The sequence below is a fragment of the Sorex fumeus genome, unplaced genomic scaffold (genome assembly GCF_029834395.1).
Source record: "Sorex fumeus unplaced genomic scaffold, SorFum_2.1 ptg000122l, whole genome shotgun sequence".
NCBI classification, from domain to species: Eukaryota; Metazoa; Chordata; class Mammalia; order Eulipotyphla; family Soricidae; genus Sorex; species Sorex fumeus.
The window spans coordinates 54,216,463-54,231,392 of record NW_026606179.1 but is presented as its reverse complement, the minus strand read 5'-3'; the positions used below and the strand labels follow the sequence as shown (position 1 = coordinate 54,231,392).

Here is a 14,930-nt window from a genome sequence, read left to right as displayed (position 1 = left end):
ATGCCTGGCATGTGCTAGATCCTGAGTTTGCTTCCTGAGACACAGTCTCCTCCCTCCCCCTCCCCTCCTACCCCAAGTCCCCCCCCATTTTTTTCTTTTACAAACAAAGCTGCAGCATGCATGGGTGGCTACAAAGTGTGCATGGAGAATGATACCTCAACTGATGAACTGTGCATTAAAATTTTGATCCATTTGCCCAATCAAATGTCATGGTGGTCATGCACTCTGAAGAGCAAATCCCCTTACCTGCCCACTGCCACCAGGGAAACAAGCACGATTTAACCCACACAATACTTTCCCCTTCTCTTATTTTCTAAAGTGTTTTAGCAAACATCTGTGGCAAATAACTTGTCTTAGATAACTTTCTTGGCCTCGGTCTAGGAGAACTTTTGGGTCTTAGAGAAGTTCAGGGTGAGCATTTTTAAGCTCTCCTGATCTTTTCTTTTTGACCAGGAACCATTTCCCCTTTGGGAGCCTCTAGGGGCCAGGGGAGGGTTTAGTGATCCCAGAGCTTCCTTGACGAAGGACAGGTTTGCTAATGGGGGCAGGGTTCTCACTACGAAGGGGACTCGCTGGGTGTCTGGGTGGGAAGTGACCCAGGTGAGGTTCACAGACATCCTAGCCTAAACCCGGTGACTGCCTGGCCCCATCCTGGCTCTGCCCTGGTTCTTGGGGAAGGGCCCCAACAAGGCAACCGTACATCAGGTGCTGTCATCATGGGCCCATCTGTCTTTTTGAGTTCTCTTTCTTCAGACATGATCTCTTCATCCACAAGGATGGCCCTGGGAGTTAAAGAGATGTGAAGAATCACTTGCCCAGCCGTGCCACCATGCTGTCTTCTGCTGCATATGCTCTGCCCATCTCTATCTACAATGCCCCAAAGAGTTAAGTGGGCTTCTCACCCAAGGGGTGCCTTTCTCAAGAGGTCAGATGCAATGCCATTACTCCCTGCCCCCGACATATGGTCCAGGGCATCAGACTGATCAATCTGCATGTCTATTGCCATTGGTGCCACCCACCCCAGGATGGGTGTATGAGGTACCTATCTTCCTTTCCTGCCCTGGCAGCCCATGTCTCATGTACAGGAAATTCTGTATACCACCATTTCTGTCCGTGATCAGATGCGTCCCTAAGGGCCCAGGGTTAGGTTTCATCATTAGAGAAGCGTTTTCTTGGGGACCTGATCTTTAGCCAATGGTCTTAACCTTTCCTGCTTGCCACCTGACCTGATAGGCTGCAGACCTTGGGAGGCTGGAGCAAAAAACAGACCGGAAGGGCACTGGCCCCCAGAATTCTGGAGGGCTGGAGAGTTTTGGCTTCACATTCTGGAGGCCGAGGTCAGGGCCTAATGCATATGTGTTGACACTTTAATAGGTGAATAAGCAGGGGGTGAGTAAATAGAAGTGAGTATGGAGAACAGAATGTTCTGGAAATCCATCCTACTGTGGCCTCTGCACTTACTTGATATAATCACCTATGTTGGTCTCCGGGACCTCTGTCATGGGGACCACTTGAGAGCAGGTTGAGGGGGACGTCACTGGGCTGGACTCCACCTGGGACACAGTGGCACTGTGAGGCTTCGCCAGGTGTCTCTCAAACCTAGAGGGCCGGGGAAAGCAAGGCACATGTCAGGGCCTGGCAGTCGGTGCCGGGGGCGGGGGGCGCACTTGGTTCCAAGGTCAAATCCCAAATTCCAGACCAGGCCAGTCAGGCCCTCGGGAAATACCCTCATCAAGTCTCAGACTTACTCAGTCTCCTGTGAAAGTACCTCCACCCTCTAAGTCAGCCGGGCTCTCCCTGCACCCCCATGACTGCCTGAACTTTCCCCAGCTTCTTCCCTGAGCATCCATGTGGCTTGATGCAGACAGATGGCCCCGGGTGACAACCTCTTAGCTGACACCATGCCATTCTGGGCAAAGGACCTATGCTGATCAGGGTTCCGGAAGGCTCTTCAAAGATTCCTGATACCCCACAGGGAAATTCAGGCTCAGTAGGTCCCAGAGAGGGCCCAGGAATTAATATTTTTCCTTAACAATGTAGTTGTGGTTCTAGATTCTGGATCATCCCAGGTGATTCTAACATACAGCCAGATTTCGGATCAGCCATGGGTCTGAAAGGCAATGCAGTCAGGGCTGGAGCTGATAACTAATATGGGGCGATCATGCAGCCAGAACAGCCAGTGACAGTGGGCATCAGCTGAGGGTGAGGACACCACTGGGTGGCGGTGGGGACTCAGCATGACTGTTGTCCCATATAATAGATCTCTCACCCAACATTTGCACTCCCTGGAAAGGAAAATAATATAAAATGTGGGAGTATCAACACGGGGGGAAACACAACCCCATGGAGTGTCTCCAAACCTGCGGAAAACAACACCTCGGCTGACAAGGCCACCTGGGCAGTTGGGAGGTGAGAGGTGTCTTTGGAAGCAAACCGAGTGGGGCAGAGCCACCGTGCTGGCACCCAGACAACCAGACAAGCTGCAACCTGGATCCCAATGAAGGTGGTAAAGGGCCACGAAATGGAAGGATCGATTTCCTTTTACCCCCTGGAACAGATGATTGCTTTCCTGTGCTGCTGGCCCAAACAGGGTAAGATTCAGTTATTTTTAAAAGGAGTGCGGGGTGTCCAAGGAAAATCAATACGGCATTCGTGGCAGAGCTGCCCATGCAGAGGCCCCACTTCCGCTTCCTGTTCTGTTCAGAGTCCTGTGTCAGGCTCAGCCTGGACATCGGCTTGAGGTGGGGCTCTCAGGTCTTGTGTGATTTGGGGTCAGGACAGTCTTTTATGCTGCAAACAAGAAAGAAAAAAACCAACCCAAAGCCCATGTCCACTGCTCGAATTTTCTGCCCTGCCTTCAGCTGTCTTGTCTTCAAAACAAAAGCTGTGCTTCTGCTACTCTCTGGTGGGATGCTCAGATGGTGCTGGAGGGCTGCAGGGTAGAGGTGCAGATGCAGGCCTTCCCCTTCACCCGCCCAGGCCTTCCCCTTCGCCTGCCCAGGCCTTCTCCTCCACCTGCCCGCTGGACCTGGGCTCGCCGGCCTCCAGGAAGGAGGCTGGACGAAAAGGCCCTGCCGTTATGGACCAAACATGATGGCCGCTTAGTACCTATATTACAAACCATAACACCCAAAAGGAGAGAGAGAGTAAGAGGGAATGTGCCTGCCACAGAGGCAGGGGGTGGAAAGAGGTGGGGGTGGCAGGAGGGATACTGAGAACATTGGTGGTGAATGGGCACTGGTGGAGGGATGGGTACTCAAACACTGATTGAAGTGTAATCACAAAAGTTTGTAATTCTGTAACTATACCTCACGATAATTCATTAAAAAAATAATAATGATAATTTAAAAAAAAGGCCCTGCTGGGTTGGTCCGGGTCAGGGAGTTGTCATCTGGAGTTTTGTCTTTTTCTTTGCAGCCCGTGTTGGGGGTGTGCTCTCTCCCTCTGGGCCCGCAAGGCTCTGCCCTCCTGTCTGGGCACCAACTAGAAAGCAGATGTGGCAGGTTGGTCACAGAGGAGGGCAGGGAACAGGAGCCCTGCATTGGGCCGGTGCCCTCAGTGGAAGTGCCCACCCGGAAGGCCATGGTGTGAGCAGGCATAGAGAGTCGCGTTCTCCTGGGGGAGGAGGGGTGCCGTGGTAAAGAGACCACCAGTGCTCCAGCATGCTAGTGGACCCCTGGATCATGAAGGGGCTGTCGGTCGATGAGCAGGGATAGGGCAGCCACCCCTGAATCTGTTGGGGCTATTCTGTTGGATTTTCCATTTTCGTAGCCTGCTCTGAACCCGGTGGGCAGAGTTAAGGAGCTCGCCTCACTGCCTGGATGCCCCAAAGCAGCAGTTGCGAGGCGCAGGAGGCGGTCTCAGGCTGCAGATGGCACAGCAGAGGCCCAGAGAGCCAGCGAGCGGTGGGCAGCAGGTGGGGGCACCTCTGGCTGCCTGAGGCGCCCACAGCAGGAACTGGGGGCAGGGGATTGTGCTCAGGGGGCTGGGTGTATGCTTTGTATGCACTGCCGGGTGTGACCCCTGCACCAAATCCCCAACCAAAGATGTAAGTGATCAGATCCACAGTTTAGGAACAGACAACAGGGGCTGGAGCAATAGCACAGTGGATAGGGCGTTTGCATTGCACGCGGCCAACCCAGGTTCGATTCCCAGCATCCCATATGGTCCTGAGCACCGCCAAGAGTAATTCCTGAGTGCAGAGCCAGGAGTAACCCCTATGCATCGCTGGGTGTGACCCAAAAAGCAAAATGCAAAAAAAAAAAAAAAGAACAGACAACGTGCTGTATAGACTCTAGATCTTTCCTTTGGGGGTTGGGGGAGCAGGGTTCTAGCCTGATTCTCACTAGAGGAAGAGAAGCAATATTTGCCTGCCAGCCACACCCTTGAAGCACTTCCCCCCAAGCTTGTGGCTGTCAGGTGAGGTGTGGAGGGAGCCCAGAGCCCCACTTCTCTGGAAGCGCCAGAAGGTGGCCCCACAGCTCCACGCTCTGGGAGGCGCCCCACTAGTGGCAGTGAGAGCTCCACAGCACTTTAGAAATACCTTCAAAACAGGACGGTTGAAAAACAAAAGTCGTTTTCTTTTAATGCCTGCTCTTCAGGAGAGCTGGCGAGTTTTTTTTTGGGGGGGGGGGATTTTGATTAATACTAACCTGTGGATCAATCAAGTGAGCCGAGCTCTTTGTTTAAGAATAGGCTCCCTGGTGAGCCAGGTAGACGGCCCCCAGGTGCCATGCCATCTCTAGGAGCCTTGCCTGGCGTTCCTGCGCATGGGAATGGCTGATGCCCTCCCTGACTGACACGAGATGGCCAGTAATAAAATAACGGGTTTCTTCTCTGATCACATAAATAACAGGCCTCAAAAGTTGCAGCGCTCAAGGCTGGAATGAAAAACAACGCAGTTCGTGTGTCTGCGGGGTATCACACAGTATGCCTACAAGCTGGACCGAGTAAGTGCCCTCTGACCCTGGTGCTCCTGAGGTCTCCAGAGACTGGGCTTGCTGCCTCAGCAAATCAGGAACTCGGACCCAAGAACTGACTGACAAATGCTCCATCAGGGCTGGAGGGTATGCTGGGACCCGGTCCCAGAGATTAGCTGGTCCCACAAGGCCATGGGGGGGTGTCTAGGAGGCCTCAGGGAGCACTCCAGGGGCTGTAGGGATACAGCGTTAGCAGGTCTGCGGGTCCCCAACCTCACACGCGCCTCGCAGCAGTGGCTTTATCTTGTCCAGGCTGCCTTGCTTCTGCAGGTGCGTGGTGTGGGCGTCATTCCATCGGCGTGCGTCTGTCTGCTACAAACACTGCAGGGCAGCCGGTGAGCTTTCAGTCAAAAGAGGGGCCTGATGTGGAGTGCGCGTGAGGCCTGAAGGGGCTCAGAGGGCTCTGACAGAGAGGTCAGAAGCACTGCAGGGAGGGAAGATGGCCTTGGACAATGGGGAGCAACTGCACTGCGGGCAAAGGTTTTAGGGGTTTGGAGACACTGAGTGAGAGGAGATGGCTACCTGAGACAGGCAGGGGCTTTCAGCTTGCCCTGGATGGCCATAACCATGGACACTGAGGGAAGGACAATCTGAGAGAGAGGAGAAGGGAGGGGAGGGGGGGAAGTGGAGGGAGAGAGAGAGGGAGGGAGGGAGAGATGAAGAGGGAGGGAGGGAGGGAGGGAGGGAGAGAGGAAGAGAGGGAGAGAGAGAGAGAGAGAGAGAGAGAGAGCGCTGGGAGGGAGTTTTCTAGGAAAAAGTTCTGGAAAGGAAGAATTCATCTTGGAAACACTTTCCGGGGAAATGGCGGAACAGCAGATGTGAGGACAGATGACAGAAGACACAAAGCGAGTGGCTGGAAGTAGAAGGCGGCTGGGCACTGCTGTGGGGATGGTTACGGGCCAAAGGACTAGCAGAGGACACATAGTTTCCCAAGGTCAGTGTAGACCGTTCTACCCTCCCTTAATAACGAATGAGTGTCTGTGCCCCGTCCATACAACACGTGACTTGGTCATTTTTAACGGTCTCCAGTCTGGGGTGGGATGCAGAGGGGTCTGACCAGTTTCAATTCCCATTGTCAAGAGTATTAGCGAGGTGGAACATTTTACATCTTTATGGGCCGTACAGAGCTCCTCTCCTGTGAACTAACTGCTCCCTTCCTTCCATTTTTTTTTTTTTACTTTTCTATTGAATCACTGTGAGATAGTTCCATAGTTCCTTCCATTTTTTAAATTAAGTTATCCCCTTTCCTTCAAAGGATGTTTTTTGTATTATGCACTCTAATAATTGGAAGACAATAATATACATGCTGAGAGCTTCTCTCGGTTTGTGACTATCTCTTGATTCTTGCTATGGTGCCTTTTGATGAATTAAAGTTTTCAAATTGAATGCAGACATTATGGATAGTTTTACTATGGCTTTGAGCTCTTAGGGGGTAGAGTATATGGATCAAAACTTTCTCCTTTATTTGGAGACCAGGAGGCATTAGCACACACTTCTTTCTATTTACAGACTGCACCTCCACTTTTAGGTCTTAATTTGCATGAAATCAGTTTTTTGTCTCATGTGGCCAAGGGACCCATTTTTTTGCTTGTTTTCTCCATTGTCCACTGCTCCCATTCACCCATTTCCTTTGCTCTAGAACTCTGGCTCTGTTCTATTTCCACATATGTCTGGGTCTGTTTCTGAATTTCATTCTGTTCTGTTAATCGATTTCCCAAATTTCTATACACCAAATTTCAGTATTAGGTTATTATAATTTTAGAGTAAGAATCAATCTGGTAGAACAAGGCCTCCAATAATTTGGAGGGGTTTGGCTTGTCTCAGACTTCTGCTCTTCCATTTTATATATATAGTATCAACCTTTTTGGATTTAAAAAATTTTTAGTTAATTTATTTTTTGGTTTTGGGGCCCCACCTGACAGTGCTCTGGGCTTACTCCTGGCTTTCTGCTCAGGAATTACTCCTGGATCTGTGCTCAGGGATCAATCCTGGGGTATTTGGGCGATCGTATGTGGTGCTGGGTATCTAACCAGGGCTGGCTTGTGCAAGGCAAGTACCTCAACTCCTTTACAGTCTCTCTGGCTCTTCTCTTAATGATGGTAAATAAAATTATTTTATATGTAAGTACTTTGCTGTTTTTCCCTAGATTGATTTCTACAGACATTTTAAAAAATTGGATTCTATTTCCTATTTGTTGCTACTATTCAGATTTGTAATTGACTTTATAACATAGGCATTTGGCATCCTCGCTAAATTCTTCTGCTAATTCCAATAATTTGCCTCTAGATTATTCTGAGTTTTCTATGTAGATAATTATAACATGGCACTTTTATTTCCTTTCAAAAGTAGTCCCTTTAATTTATTTTCATAACTCCCTGCACTGGCTGGAGTTCTAAGCAAATTGCTGGATAGAAATGCAACTCTGGTCCTATTTTTGATTTTAAGGAGATGATTAAACATTTTATAGTTTTCTCAAGTTATCCTTGATTGGGTTAGGAATTTTCCATGGACGGTTATTTAGTTTTATTGAATATTGCCTTTCTTAGTCTATTGAGATGCCCATATGCTTTTTGTACTCTAATGTGGTAAATGAAATTATTAGATTTTCTCTATGGAACCAATCTCGCATTCCTGAAATGAATCCAGCTTTGTTCTGATGACCTGCCTTTTTATCTTTTGCTGGATTCAATTTGTTAATATTCCAGTGAATATTTTGCATTTGTATTTTTGAATTAATGAGAATAGCCTGAAATATTTATGTCTCTGACCTGGCTTAATGAGTTTTAGTATGATGATTACATTTGTTTCATAAGAAGAGTAGGGTAATATTTTCTCTAATTTTTCCCTGAAGAGAACTGGTGTAAGTATGGAATTAGTTGTACCTTGCTTGAGCACTTGGAAAAACTGTAACTCTCAGGGCTTAGTAGTTGAGAATAGCAAGATCTGAGTTGATTCTAGTTCTTCAATGGTTACAGAAAGTCTTTGTTTTATGGCGATTCAGTAAGTTGTCCCTGCATATTATGAACTTTTTAGTACCATGATCTTTTAACTCTTCAAATGTTATTTGCTGATTCTTCTAAATTTTTTTTTAAATCAAACATTGTGATGGCTGACCGGTCAGCCTCACCTCGTCGAGCTTCAGCAAATGACCTGACTGGGCTTCCTGGAGGCTACTAAGCTGCAGTGAATCACCCATCGGAGGAGAAGGGGGTTAGAGACAGCTCAGAGACAGCTTAGCAGACACCGAGAGGATGTCATAGCTGAGAAGAGAGGCTTGGAACAGCCCCTTCCCTGTCAATATCTGATCACAGGCTTCCCACTCTGAGAATTGAGGGGATCAGTATCCATTCCTGCCTCCCCCAAGGTGCTGTCTCCAGCCCACCCTCACCAGCTACTACAGACTCACAAGGACTCCCAGGAAAATCTTGGTGTTTCTAGAGCCAATCCAATGTTTCCCCAAAGTTAGTTTCCATTGGTCTTTTAGCTGACCATATTGTTGGCAATAGAACTCTTTCTTCTTTTTGGTTTTTATGGCCACTTTCTTCTGAGTCCCTAACTCTCCTTTCCTCCAATTTTGCCGACAATTAAAAGTTCCATTCTTGATCATCTTAGGATCACAGAATAGGTTTTGTTTTTGATTTTTTGGGTCACACCTGGCAGTGCACAGGGATTGGCTCTGTGCTCAGGACCGACCCCTGTTGGTGCTTGGGTGATCATAAGTGGGGCCGGGGATTCAAACCAGGGTTGTGGCTACCGCAGCCACACACAAAGCAAGTGTCACCCAGCCTGGACTCTCTTCTCCAGCCTCAGCATCACAGAATGAGGTGAGAAAGGGGCTCGCCTTGATATTCCCAGCACCTGGTCTGCACAGGGAGAACAACACCGTTCAGGAACCCAACATCTCCCTCCAGCCTCTCAGACTTTCAGCTCAGTGTCTGAGGTACCCAGACATAGTTCAGGGATAGATACAGAAATCAACCAGGGTCACTGAGTGGCTGCAGAACATCTGTCAGATGTTACTTCAGAAAAAGAGCCTAGGCCTCTTCTCTGCTCGTTTTGAAACTGGAGTAAGAAAAGGCAGAGCCGTGGGAGCATCTGAGTCCTCTTGCAGCTGGTGTGCAGAGGCTGACCGAGAAAGGAACCCACACAGCAGAAGACAGAGGAGGTAGTGAGGGTTCAAGATGCAGGTGACAGTTCCCAAGCCCTGGATCAAACTGGGCCTGAAGTCCCACCCCTAGACACTTTCAGTTACATATGCCAATAAGTTCATTTTAAAATTAGACAGATTGAGCTGGGATGCACTAACACTTTCAAACCCCCTCACCTCACCCCAAATTTCCCTAGGTCAGTATATAGTCATTATAATGAATCCTTGTTAAAAGTCAGTTTGGATAGGCAGAGAGTGAAGGTAGAGTATGAAAACTGAGTGTTGGTTGAGTTGCTGGGTCTGGAGGGTTAAATGACAGACACCCTCTGGATGCTCCTTTGGAATCTTTGGGACCATGCATGTTGCCTGGGAGCAGATGTGACTGAGCGAGGGATCAGGAGAGGGACTGGAAGAGAACGTGCGCTGTCACAGGCCACAAAGCCACAAAGGCAGACACCCTGCGTTCCTTCTCCGGGCTGTGAAATGGCCTTTCTGGCACCTCGTGCGTGCATGTGAGAGATGGGACTGGGTGGGTGGGGGGTTGTTCCAGGAGATATGGGGGTGCAGGAGCCTGAGGTGGCCTTCTGCCCCAGGCCAGCTGCCTGGCCCTGCTCCTACCCCAGAGGCCTCTGTCTTTGTCTCTTGTCTGGGAGGTGACAGGTGACTTCTGTGGGAGACGGAGAGGAAAGCAGGAGTGGGAAGATATTAATGACTGAACGGAAGCTCAGGCGTGGCCAGCACCTGCGGCCTCGGACCCTGGAGGCACTGTGTCCTGAAATAACTTTGGGCTGATTTCAGGAGAAAATGTCTCAAGGTTGCCTCAGAGTTGTCCTCTATCCGGCAGTCACAGGGGTCAGGATGGGGGTATGTGTGGGTCCTCAGTTTCCCCAGTGGAGGTCAGCAACACAGTGGGCACTGGTGGGCACTGGTCACGGGATAGCCCCAATACAGCAATTTACAGGCCTCTGCGGGCGGCCCCACTCTGCCTTCCTCACCTCACGGAAGATGGGGAGCTCCGAGGCCATCCCCCCACTTTGGACAATGAAGTGAGGCAGCAGGTGGGCAGCCTCAGCCAGAGGGGTGCAAGTAACGGGGCCCTGACCCTGAGGGGCTTCCCTGGGGCAGGGAGAAGTGAGGGGCAGAGGCCAGACCCAGTCCCTCTGGCTACGGACAACCCCTGGACAGGAAAAAATTTTTCTACACTTTGTCCTGGGGGTTGGGGTGGGATCCCCAGCACCATCACGGTGGGATTTTGGGGCACCTGTGCAAGCCAGCATGAGCTTTGCTCTCATCCCTGCACACACAGTTTGCACGGTGCCTCTCTCGGGGGCTACAAGCCTCCCCCTTTCAGGAGGGGACAGCCAGCTGACCTGGCGGGGAGCACCCACCTGTGTCACATGTGTGACCCCAGGCAAGGCCATGCCTCAGAGAAGTCCCAGTCATGGGGCGATGGAACCCCGGGGGGCAGAGAAGACACATCTGGAGGCTTCTGGAAAAGGAGGTCCCCGCTCTCCACTGCCCAGCCCTTCCCACCCTCTTCTCTTGATGACCACATCAGATGGCGGGGGCCCTTCACCGAGGAGTCAATGGGCAAACGAGCTGCCTGAGGCCTCCTGGCTGCTTTATAGTCTGACTCAACCACGTCTGTGTGTGGCTGAGACCCCGCAGCAGCGAGACCCGGCGGGCACCTCCCCTTTGGCTGCGCTGGGCCCAGTCCCTCTTCTGGAGGGCCACGGTGCAGGCTTAGGGGAAGTTCTGAACTTGGACCCAAGGTGACAACAGACCACCCAGAGCACACACAGGCGCTCCAGTCCACTGTGCTCGGTCCTTCCTGTGTGGTGGGAGGGTCGGCTTGGGGGAGCAGACGAGCCCAACAGGGGACATGCTTTAAGTGTCCCAGCTGGAGCCGCCACCCTGCACAGGCGTTTACACGCACACACACGTGCACATAGCACACACCAGGAACAATGCGTGTGTCTGCACACATATACATACATGTGCGCACATGACAGGAATGTGGCGGGCTGCCTTGCTTTCCTACCTGACGCTAAGGCTCAGGCAGCTCTAATGAAAGGGAAAGGTCAGCGCGGCAGAGCAAAGTGACCTTTAACAACAGGGGGCTGTGTCGGTCTGAGCGATTCTGTCTGAAGGGAGAATGACCTTTTATTTCGCTCTCCAAGGTGACATTTACGCTCAATCCACTCCACTGGGAGGTGCCAGGTGCAGACAGAAAGGAGACACTCAGCTGCCAGGACATGCTTCTCTGGCCACTGGGAGGCACAGTCCATTCTGTCTCCTCCCTCCGCTTTGCTACCCTGGCGGAGGCGGAGATGATGGTCACAACTGTGCCCTGGACTCTCTGGGGTGTGGGACTGGGAGTCGTGGTTGCATGTGTGATGAGGGTCATCAAGGAATGGGGCTCCAATGTACGTGGCGGGGCCTGGTGCCGATCTGCCCTGGGGAAGCAGAGCCAGCAGCTGGGCAGGGAAGGGGCCGGGCAGCACTTTGGAGCCTTCTAGAACAGTGAGCAGCTGGAGTTTGCTCTTACAGAATGACTGGTAGGCACCAAAGGCTGGAGTGTGTGTGTGTGTGGAGGGGGGGGCAATGCCTCATCACTGGGCTGTGAGTGCAGAGAGGTGCTGTGGGTGCGAGTGGCTGTGGGAGCTCCATTAGGGGCTGTCATAGTCTCGAGTGACAGTGACAGGAGTGAGGATGGCAGCAGCGGAAATGGGGATGGGTGTTTAGAAGGACACGCTGGACTTGGATTTGGTGGTCAGACTCTGGACAAGTGTATCCAGATGCTGTTCTAGGAGCAGGGGCTTGGGACGGGAGTCACGGGGGCGGGGGAGGGGGAACATCCAAAAGGCAGAGCCCTCAGGAGGGGACATCAGGAAGGCAGGCGTGAAGAGCTGACCCCGGGGAACCCCATGTTGCTAGGCTGAGAAAGAGCCGGGGGATGAGGGGAGGCCACAGGTCATGGAGCGAGGCCTGAGGGGCCTCCAGGCCTATGCCCCGTGGGTTACTATTCTCCTACCACCAGTGCCCGAGAATCTCCCTGCTTCCTGGGGAAGTCGGGGTGGGACAAGGCCCCCGGACACTCCTTCCTGGAAGTCTGGACTGCCCACACCTCTGGCCTCTCCATGTTCCTCACACGTACTATCAGCCCTGCTGACAGGGACCTTGGGGTGGGCCACAGGGCCAGGCCCACCAACGTCACACCCTAGATGTGGGGGACAAGGACTCATGTTCCCATTCAGGGCATGAGATTTCCAAGGTCATAGTCACAGACTGGGGGCAGCCAAGTGTCACCTGGAGCCAAGTGACCTGAGCAGGTGGCCGTTGTATGGGGGGGCAGAGCTGAGAGACCAAGAAGGTCGTGCAGAGCCAGCCTGAACCGGGGGAGTCGGGCTCTGCCGCAGAATTAGCACGCGGCCTCCCTGCCCCTCAGTACACTTTCCTCCTTCTCTGAGCTGTGTCCCCCGGCTGGCCCCCAGACCTCTGCCTTTCACATAGCGTAGCACTTATCAACCATTTTCTGAAGGGCTCTGAATGAATAAATGTTTTATTAGTCACTGTGGCTCACTACCGGGACACGGGTAACTACCGAAGAAAGAAAATGTGGCTCCATGCACCCTTAAACTAAGAAAACAAACAACAATCAAAACCCAAACGAAGTGCAGCCTCTCTGGTTCCCACACTGCACAATGTCATTAGTCTGATTATGGGAGCAGCTTCTTGAAAGTACAAAACAAGCAAAGCATGCCGTTGTCTCCAGAGGGAACGGACTCATTCAACTAACTTAACATCAGAATAGCTTCACAGTCTCATGTTTGATGCTCTTTAGGCCAGGCTGGCTGATTTCTCCAGAACTATTTTACATGTTCCCCCAAACCGGAGCCGTCCATGGCACCGGCCGCGCAGGCTGGAGGCCCAGGTGCTTCTGCGCTGCTCCGGGCATCATTAGTCTAGAAAGCAGCCTGGTGGGCCACGTTACCATGGAAACAGACTAGGAAGGAAAGGGGCTGCACACACCAGAGGGCTCTGTGGGGAGGACGGAGGTTGATCCACCGTCGGTGTGTGGGATTTGGCAGTCCACACAGCCCATGGATAGGGGCTGTCCTTGATGGCCAGTCCAGGCTGCCTGGTGCAGGCCTGCCTCCACTGGGCTGCACAGGAATTTTTTAAGGAACTATCTCCAGATGAACTTGGTATTTAGCTTGGAAGCGAACGGCACAGTAATAGCATGGAGAGACGTCACTTGTGTGTGCGCGCGCACGCACACACACACACACACACACACACACTCAAGTCAGCTTGCCCTCCTGAAAGTCTGTGAGGACACACACACACACACACACACACACACACACACACACACACACATGGGCCAGAGGGAAACCTATGAGAGACACATGACTCGACGGGGGCCACGCATAGTCCCTGCAGTGTCCTCCCCAGCTGCTGTTCCGGGACAGACGCCACTTCAAAGACATAATTTTCCCATGACAGATGTCTGAAAAGCCAAGCACAAGATTCCCACGGAAACAGCAGGCCCGTCTTCTGCCTGGGAAACGGGGTACCAAGCCTGCTGGGGGGGTGGTCACCCGGGAAGCCTGTGAGCAGCAGAGGGTGGCCCTTGGAAGGGGGGAGCCGCTTTGGGGGTGGTACCTGATGTGGTCTTCTTCATCTTCCACCAGGAAGAACCAGCGGAACTTGACTGTCAAGGGGCTGCAGTTGGTGATGTTGATGTAGCGGATGACTTCTGTGTCATTGAGGATGCAGCCGAAATTCAGGTCCATGGTCTCGAAGCAGAGGTTGGGGTAGTACACTTCCCCTCGCAGGTTCACGCTGTCCACCTGGGGGTGCTCTATATACTTGATGGACAGCATCTCCTCTGCGACCCAGTTGTTCAGGTCCGTCCTCAAGGAAGGGTCGAACTTGACCAGCAGGCTCTTTTCCTCCTGAGTGCTGAGCCGAATAGGCTGTGTACAAGGTCACAGGGAGTTAGTGCATTGTTATCAAACAGGAGTTCATTCACACATGTTTACGGACACACAGAGACACTCAGACAGACGTCCATATTAGACACACTGCTTTACTTACTGCCAATTACATCTCTGCCCTCGGACATAAACAGTCAGTATAATGGTCTCTGTGCTACCAAAATCTCTCTATGTTAATGTGCATGCACATGGATGGATTTTTTATTACAGAAAAAAACGAAAAGTCTAGTTTTCTGGAGAGGAATGACCTGAAAGAAGTAATGCGTGTGCACGTACGTGTGTGTGTGTGTGTGTGTGTGTGTGTGTGTGTGTGTGTGTGTGTATCTGTGCAGAGGGTGGAGTTTGGGCCACTCCTGGAGGTGCTCAGGGGACCATAGACATCATCAGAGAAGGAACCCAAGTTGGCTGTGTGCAATGCAAGCACCGACCCCCTGAACTATCTCTTTGGCTCAAAACAAGTAATTTTGCTGAGTCATGAGATCACAGGAGGGCGGCACTGTCCAGGGGAAGTCTTTGAGGAGCTGCTACTATAAAATACTCTTACCAGAAAGAAGTTAGATGGCATTTACCCCCAGACAAATGGGGAAATTTCTTTGCTTAAGGAAATTTTTAAAGGCTATCTAAAGCAGGGGGGTGAGTGTAGTAGAAGGACACTGAGAGACAGCTGGACTGGTCACTTCCTCTGTCCCCTAATTTCACAGTTCTCTCCCTCAGGCCACAATAGCTTTTCACTGCTCTCTGCTCTCCCCTCTCCCCTTCTCCTACCTCCCTCCCTCCCTCCTTCCCTCCCTTCCTCCCTCC

The 14,930-nt window shown here is 51.6% G+C and overlaps 1 protein-coding gene across 1 annotated transcript in view; it reads right to left on the bottom strand.

The window, feature by feature from the left end:
* Window positions 1-14,930, bottom strand: part of HYDIN (HYDIN axonemal central pair apparatus protein) — a 281,658-nt gene that overhangs the window by 79,958 nt on the left and 186,770 nt on the right. Inside the window, exons 23-25 of the mRNA XM_056137053.1 lie at window positions 13,795-14,108; window positions 1,462-1,599; window positions 696-782 (exon numbers count right to left, since the gene is read on the bottom strand). Coding sequence (XP_055993028.1) covers window positions 696-782; window positions 1,462-1,599; window positions 13,795-14,108 — 539 coding nt within the window. The remainder of the gene's footprint in view (window positions 1-695; window positions 783-1,461; window positions 1,600-13,794; window positions 14,109-14,930) is intronic.